Here is an 8,205-nt window from a genome sequence, read left to right as displayed (position 1 = left end):
TCTTTGTAAAAGGCCAGGATCTTGATTCATTTGGTGGCTGCTCTGAGGTTTTTTTTCCTTCATTTGGAAGCAAAGCACGTTGAAATTGAGAAACAATGTTCTAAGCTGGGGGTCCTGTGTTAAGATGAAAAAAAAAAAAAGTGGAGGATGGAAGAGATTTCTGGAAGGGCCATGGAAAACAAAGAGGGGGGACCGCTCAGGGGGCTGAGAAGGAGTCTTCAGCGATCTGCTTCCCCCTGAACATCATTTGGGCAAAGCTGGGGTGATTACAGGGAGATTGTAAATGCCACAAAGATTAGGCATGGAAAGCTGAGGGGCCGGAGAGGACACAGCTCTGGGATATGTGTACATTCAGCCGCGCTTATGTGCTCACAGGTAATTATGTACACACGTTGGTGCTTTTGGTGACTATGCCCTTTGAAGCAGAAGTTTAATCACACTTTAAGCTGTACACTTTTACTTCCGTCACATAAGAAGCATATACCCTTTTACTATGAAAAGTGGATAGATTATCTCTTTCCTTTCTGTGTGCCCTGGCTGTTCCAGCCCACCTGCTTTCTCCTAGAAACTCAAGTTCCTGTTCTTCTGCAGCTAACACTGACATATCCTGCATCCTGCTCACTTTATTTATTTATATCTGTTTTTACGTTTATTTATTTTTGAGACAGAGAGAGACAGAGCGTGAACAGGGGAGGGGCAGAGAGAGAGGGAGACACAGAATCCGAAACAGGCTCCAGGCTCTGAGCTGCCAGCACAGAGCCCGACGCGGGGCTCGAACTCGCGGACCGTGAGATCACGACCTGAGCCGAAGTCGGACGCTCAACCGACTGAGCCACCCAGGCGCCCCACATCCTGCTCACTTTAAAGTTATTTTCCTCAGTCTCCATATCTCAAGAATGTGTTCTAATTAGCTAATCTGGTATCAGGCAAGCCACTACTGGCTTACTGTGATCTGTAGTGCTGTTGGTCCAGGATGACCTACATAGATGTAAAATATGATTTTTAATCATACCTCCAGAGATATGGCAAAGAGTAAACATTTGGGGTATTGTAGAAGTCTGAAAGAATAAATGGATAAATTACCAATCCGTTATTATTAAATTTATGTTATTAAATTATTAAGTTGTCAAAAATTAATCACTTATTAATAAAAAGAAGCACTGACACTTACATGACAGGTACTAGGTGCCAGGCACTCTTCTAAGTGCTTTGCATGTATCCATTTAACTCTCAGGACAACTCTGTGGGATTGGAACTATTTCATTTTGCAGATGAGGACATTGAGGCAGAGAGAGATTAAGCAAGAAGCCCTAGATCTGGCAGCTAGGAAATGGTGGAGTCGGGATTCAAACTCAGTGGCCTGTCCCCAGACTCTGTGCCCTGTCAGAGTCCATGACATGTTTTTGAGTGGAAAAGGGTGATGGGATGTGAATTACACCCACAGGATACCCACTGACAGTTTCTCATGGGAATGAGGCAGAGTCCAAGAGAGAGGTATCTTAGAGCTTTTGTTTGACACTAAGAAGTCACATCATCTTTCTAGATCTTAGTTTTCTCTTCAGAGAAACAAGGAGGGTGGACTAGGTGACCTCTAAGACCCGTCCCAAGTCTAAGATAAATAACATCTTGAGCAATCCTGCGCTAAAATGCTGATCTCTTGGTGCCTGTGGGGAAGAAGCAGGTCAGTTCCTGCTTCCTACACCCTTCAAGCCAGAAGCTGCAGGGTAGAGTGTCCAGTAGATACCTGGGAAGAACTGGAAACACCAGACGAAGGTTACAGGCCTAAGAAACCTCACCCTTTACCTAAGAAACATAAAGAAACACATTTACTGAGCGCTTACTGTGTGCCCTGTGTCTTAAACAGATTATCTAATTCTCACAATAAGCCTGTGAATTAGGTAGGGTCTCCATTTAAAAAACGAAGCTGAAGCTGAGTCATGCCAAGTGACTTGACCAAGATGGCCCAGCTGGCAAGGTATGCAGGTAGGATTCAAATCCCATCTAACTCCAAAGCCCAGGCTCATTTCACAACCAGTTCCTGCTTTAATACCTGCTATCTCATTCCATTCTCACTGCAAGCCTCCGGGGTAGTTAGTTATTATTTCCCCATTTCACTGAGCAGGAAAGTGAGACTCGGAGCAGTGAAGTGACTTGCCGGGAAAAGGATCTGGCTCCGAGTGGGCGGGAGGAGAGCGGGCAGAAGCGTGTACGTGGACTCCGGTGCCGCAACCCCGCGCCTCCCCTGGGCTCCGCTCTGCCTCGCGGCTCCCACCTTCCCCGGTCCCAGTCCCGCGCACGGCCCGCTGCGAACTACACTTCCCGGCAGGACGCGGGCGCGCGCACGCGCACCGGGGCCTCCGCCATGGCGACTGTGCTGTCCAGGGCGCTCAAGCTCCCGGGTAAGGAGTCGCAGCCTCGCGACCACCCTGCTCCCGCGGGCCCTGGGGAGACTGGGAGGCGAGGCGCTGGAGGCGAAGCCGGTTGGGGCCTGGTCCCAGCCCCAGCGTAGATGCAGGCGCGCGGAGGCGAGCCGGTGCAGCCCCCACGGGCTGGGGGTCTGTCACCGCCAGGGGGCGAGAGGGGCGCCAGGCTGGTCGGGGGTCGCGGGCGCGGGGCGAGCTTGGGAGACTCAAGGGAGGGAGCGCTGGAGGCGCGCGGGGCTGGTGGCCTGGAGCAGGCGGGCGTTGCTTCGAGGGCGGCAGTCAGAGCGCGCGTCGCCGCCATCCCAAAGGGAGGGCTGGTGAGGGGAGCATCCTTTCCTGAGCGCCGCGGACCACATACCGCAGGGTCCCCAGCTCTTTCTGTCTTGGGCTGGCCCTGCGGGCGAGGGGGGACAGGAGCTGCAGGACAGCGGGCCACCCTCTGGAGCAGCCTCTCCACTTAATGACACCACTGACGCAGCCATAAGGTAAGCGGGACAGGTGTTTACCCCTTCTGGTTTACAGAAGAGGAAAATGAGAGTTATTTGGCTAATTGACTTGTCCCAAGGTCGCAAAAACGGTATTGGAAACGCCTGGACTAGAACCTCTGGGGTCTCTTGATTCTAGATCCTGGGGTTTGATTCCTATTGATCAGCCTCTGGCTCTCAAGGCTAAGTATTGAAGAGGGGAAGGATTTGGCCCCTGAAAGTTGCAGATAAATTGTGGAATGTTCTTTAAAGGAGGCACACTGGTAGTGTCGACAACTTCTAGAGCTAATTCAGTACTTTGGGCAGCAGCTTCAAGTTTTTAAAAATTTTTCGCTTAAACCTCCAGAATGGGACTGTGCCGCTCCAAGCTTGCTTTTTTTTTAAATAAAAGTATATTTGTCCTGCCCAAATAAATTTTAAACATTAAGTTGCAAACATGTATTTGCTGATACGGTGATAGTGGGAAAAGCAGGGTTAGTAGGAAAAGCAGTTGCTTTCACTGGCATCAGAAGAAAGGGCTAGTTTGGTGTCTGGTGGATAATCCAGCATACGGCATCACAGGGTGTATCACTGGGACTTTATTCTAAAGGAGCTTCCAGCCTGCTGCCACATTGTGCCATGGATGACACTGGGTTGGGTATGAATTTGCATTTCTGTCCCCAGACTTCATGACCTGAGACATTTTCCCCCCGACATGGGCTCATTAGAACATTGGAAGGAACATTGATAATATCTGTCTTGGAATGTGTATGTAACATTGGAATGAAGTGGGGGATGGATGTGTGCCTTTACCTGCAGGATTAGTTTGTTTTGTTTTTTTTTTTTTTAAGAGAATGCAGAGAGAGTACAAGTGGGGGAGAGGGGCAGAGAGAGAGAGAATCTTAAGCAGACTCCACACCGAGCTGGACGTGGGGCTCGATCCCACGACCCTGGGATCATGACCTGAGCCGAAATCAAAAGTTAGGCACTCAACCGACTGAGCCACCCGGGCGCCCCAGGATTAATTAACTTTAAAGAGAGTACCTTTGTATATCCTTAGTGTAGGATGATATCCTCTCCAAGGATAATGAGATGTCAGACATATTTAGATTTATTTCTTTTAAGTTCCTTTTCTTTTTTCCCAGCATAGATAATTATTCTTCTCTAAGGATGGGGATGCAAGAAAAACGCTTTTGAAACTCTTGAGCTCTTTTGCATTCTCACATCGTAAGGCTGTGACACTATCACTCCCTGGAGTATTCAGTTGCAGTAACTCAGTCAGCTGACAGGGTAGGGAAAGTATAGTCTGGTCCTTGGGCCTGTGTTTGAACAGCGCCTTGGACCTGAAGAGACAGGTATGTTCCATACTTTTTAAGGCCCGGGTGCAATGGCCACGCGTTCTCTTCGATGATGTGGGTTGTGGTTTCTTTTGTTTGTTTTTGTTAGTACTTTTGCTTGTCTCCCTTTTGTCGTTTCTCCCCACTGCCCCAAATACAATTTTTAGTTTTTATATTAGGTAGAAGTTGCCTTAATAACTTTTTTTTGGATTTCCTGTGATTGGGACTGTGAAGGTGTTATCCAGTTTGGGTTACTGTGTTATGTTACCTTAGTTAACATCGTCTCTTTTTTTTAAAACTGAAGTCTAATTGACACATCCTATTCGTTTTAGGTATACAACGTAATGATTCGATATTTGTATATATTGCAAAATGATCACCACAGTGACATCCTCACTATTTCTATGTGTAAAGAAGCAGACTAGAATGGTAACTAAGAGCATGACACAGCTTTGGGTTCAAGTCCAGTGTTTACCAGATTGGTTATTTAATCTTTTTAAGCTTTAGTTTGTTCATGTGTCGTAATACTATTATTATGGAAAATTCTTTAGGTACTGCACACTCTGCTTCATATTTACCTCATGGGGTTATTTGGCTTAAAATTTTTGGGGGGGCGCCTTCGTGGCTCAGTTGGTTAAGCTTCCGACTTCGGCTCAGGTCATTATCTTGCGGTCTGTGAGTTCGAGCCCTGCGTCAGGCTCTGTGCTGACAGCTCAGAGCCTGGAGCCTGTTTCAGATTCTGTGTCTCCCCATCTCTCTGACTCTCCCCCGTTCATGCTCTGTCTCTCTCTGTCTCAAAAATACATAAATGTTAAAAAAAAAATAAAAAAAAATTTTTTTCAAAGTTTATTTATTTTTGAGAGAGAGAGAGAGTGCAAGCTGGAGAGGGGCGAGAGAGAGGGAGACACAGAATCTGAAGCAGGCTCCAGGTTCCGTGCTGTCAGCACAGAGCCGGATACGGGGCATGAGCCCATGAACCGTGAGATCATGACCTGAGCCGAAGTTGGATGCTTAACTGACTGAGCCGCCCAGGCGCCCCGGGATTATTTGTCTTAGTAGAAGAAATGGATGTACTGAAGAGGTTTGTTATTATTCAGTAAGTGTTAGTTCTTATTATCATCTTTGTTAGCACCAGGCTCATTTAGGAATGTGCTTCCTGAAGGAAGGCCTAATGTAACAGTGAGCTAATGACAGATGTCATCAAGTTGGTGAAGAAAGGACAGTTGCTTGGAATCTATTTCAGTCTCTTACCCTTCCACTAAGCCCAAGATGGAAAGATGTTTGGCTCACATGCATATGATAGGGTAAATTAGTAACAGAAGGACAATGTGACATTCATAAAGCAGCCTGTGGAACAACTTATCTTAAGTAAATATTTTTTTTGGTCCATTTTAAAGTTTGAAGGTCAAAGCCTGAAAGGTATATCAGAGCGCAATGTTACTGTAACGATTTGTTTTATTATGTGTAATTTAGAATCGTTATGGGCCCTGGATAATCTAATCTATGATGTGATTTACCTTTAATTGCAGTAGAGTGTAGTCTATGTATAGTACATATCACAGAATGGTGTGTTTTACACCATATTTTCCTGAACATACCTGGGGAAGATACAGTTGCACTTCCTTCCTGTTTTCCTCTGTACCATTTTGGGAATGCTGTTTAACTGGCATCCTCAGTCTTCCTAAGGTGAAAAGTGGTGGTGGTGTAACCAGTAGAGAAAAGAGTGCTAAAGTGCCCTGCCTTCTGAAGTGTGGATTTGATCATGATTATAACTTCAGGCAAGTTGGTGTACTTTATACTTCACAATCCCTTGTCTTTCTGTGACAGATAGCAAACATATTTACATAGGAGTTCTCTGATCAAGTTTATAGTCTGGAATAATTAAGCTGGGCTTTGTGTAATGTCTGGAAAAATACACTATCTTTTGATAATATAGGTTACTGATAAGAAGTTAGCCTGATTATTTTATTTTATTTTTAAAATTTACATCCAAGTTAGTTAGCATATAGTGCAACAATGATTTCAGGAGTAGATTTCTTAATGCCCCTTACCCATTTAGCCCATCCCCCCTCCCACAACCCTTCCAGTAACCCTCTGTTTAGGAGTCTCTTATGTTTTGTCCCCTTTCCTGTTTTTGTATTGTTTTTGCTTCCCTTCCCTTATGCTTATCTGTTTTATATCTTAAATTCCACATATGTGTGAAGTCATATGATATTTGTCCTTCTCTAATTTCAGTTAGCATAATATCCTCTAGTTCCATCCATGTAGTTGCAAATGGCAAGATTTCATTCTTTTTGATTGCTGAGTAATACTCCATTGTGTGTGTGTGTGTGTGTGTGTGTGTGTGTGTGTGTGTACACCACATCTTCTTTATTCATTCATCCGTAGATGGACATTTGGGCTCTTTCCATACTTTGGCTATTGTTGATAGTGCTGCTGTAAGCATTGGGGTGCATGTGCCCCTTCAAAACCCTACAACCCAGCAATTGCACTACTAAATTAGCCTGGTTTTTGTTCCCATCTTTAGTGACTGGATTCTCTTTCTGTTGGCTTGGCTGCTCATATATGATTCTTTTTTTGTCCTCGAAGTTTAGCCCCTTTTTTGCAATATATTTCAGTATTGATTATTCTGTATCAGTTTTTCTTGGGACTCAGTGTGCCCTTTACCATTTTGGGTCTTGCTATATTACAGGAGCTTGTTTGGCATGTCTTTTAATTATTGTTTTTTGTTCCATTTTCTTTTCCGTTGTCTTCTTCAGTTACGCATATATTGGGTCACTTTTGCTGTCTGTATCTATGCCTTTTTAGTCTTCTTGAAAGCCTTGATCTTTTCCATGGGAGACCTCAAAACCAGACTGCCTGGATTTGAATGCTTGCATTATTGCTTACTTGCTGTTTAACTGTGGGCCCAGTTACTTAAACTTCCAAACCTCAGTTTCTTCATCTTGAAAATGGAGATAATAATGTTTCTGTCTCCAAAAGTTGTTATGAAGATTTGCAGAGATAAGGATGTGGAAGAGGGCATACTAAGTGCTTGGAACTACCAGCCATTCTTGTTTCCATTTCATTTTGCTTGATTTTCCATCAGTCTGGCCTTTATATCTCGGACTCTTTTCAGCCATGTCTGCCCGTTTGCTCATTCCAGTAAGGGTATCTTTTCTAAACTTGTTTTATTATTTTTTCCATTGTTTTTCTGAGCCCTGCTTGTTTACTTCTCATCTTCTCTATTCAGTTGTCCTTTATTCTTAGAAATATTGTGTGTGTGTGTGTGTGTGTGTGTGTATGTATGTGTGTGTGTACTCTTATTTCAGAGAAACTGTTTTCTTTAATTTCTTGGATTCCCTGGGGAAGTATCTGTTCATTATTTCTTCCATTTTGTGGCGTAATTTGTCCAGCATTGGTTCCTCAGTAGATTTTGTTGGCTATGTTTTTTTGTAACTTCTTTCTTGAATATTTGCAGAACTTTGAAATATCTCATAGAATAAGTACTAATGATGGCTTCTTTCTGATTATAAATCATATTTAATGGTCATTTGTTTTATAGCTAGCTCTTGGCTGACATGCAGGCAGAGGCTGGGGGAGTGAGCCAGGGCAGTTAGAAACTAGAATTTAATCTACTTGGGCCCCAGCCTGTTTAAAAAAAAAAAAAAAAAAATCCCCCTCTTCAGGTCTGACTGTCTACAGCTACTTTTCTTACCTGCCAGCCTGCCAGCCTGCTTCCTGTAAACATAGAAGCCTTTCTCATTTACTTTTACCTTGCTTTTGAGTCTTCTGTGGTGTTGAATGGGGCCCCTTGATGCCTTTGGGACCCCAGACTTGGTCTTTCTAAGCAAGAGATAACCAGTTTGGCTATGTATCCATGGAACAAGGGAGGTAATACAATTGATTGGTTAGGATTGTGAATTCTGTAGTCAGATTGCCTGAGTTTGAATCCTGGCTCTCTTTCTCCCTAGTTCTGTGATCTTATGCAACTTATCTCTC

The 8,205-nt window shown here is 44.3% G+C and overlaps 1 protein-coding gene across 1 annotated transcript in view; it reads left to right on the top strand.

Moving 5' to 3' along the window:
* Positions 1-1,962: 1,962 nt before the first annotated feature.
* FAM234B (family with sequence similarity 234 member B) overlaps positions 1,963-8,205 on the top strand; it is a 36,028-nt gene continuing 29,785 nt past the window's right edge. The window contains exons 1-2 of the mRNA XM_040488862.1: positions 1,963-1,983; positions 2,123-2,399. Of these exons, the coding sequence (XP_040344796.1) occupies positions 1,978-1,983; positions 2,123-2,399 (283 nt within the window). The 5' untranslated portion in view covers positions 1,963-1,977. The remainder of the gene's footprint in view (positions 1,984-2,122; positions 2,400-8,205) is intronic.

This window comes from Herpailurus yagouaroundi, unplaced genomic scaffold (assembly GCF_014898765.1).
Source record: "Herpailurus yagouaroundi ecotype Mexico unplaced genomic scaffold, PumYag 166, whole genome shotgun sequence".
In the NCBI taxonomy this organism is placed as follows: Eukaryota; Metazoa; Chordata; class Mammalia; order Carnivora; family Felidae; genus Herpailurus; species Herpailurus yagouaroundi.
The sequence above is the reverse complement of the archived record's forward strand: the minus strand, read 5'-3'. Positions and strand labels throughout refer to the sequence as shown.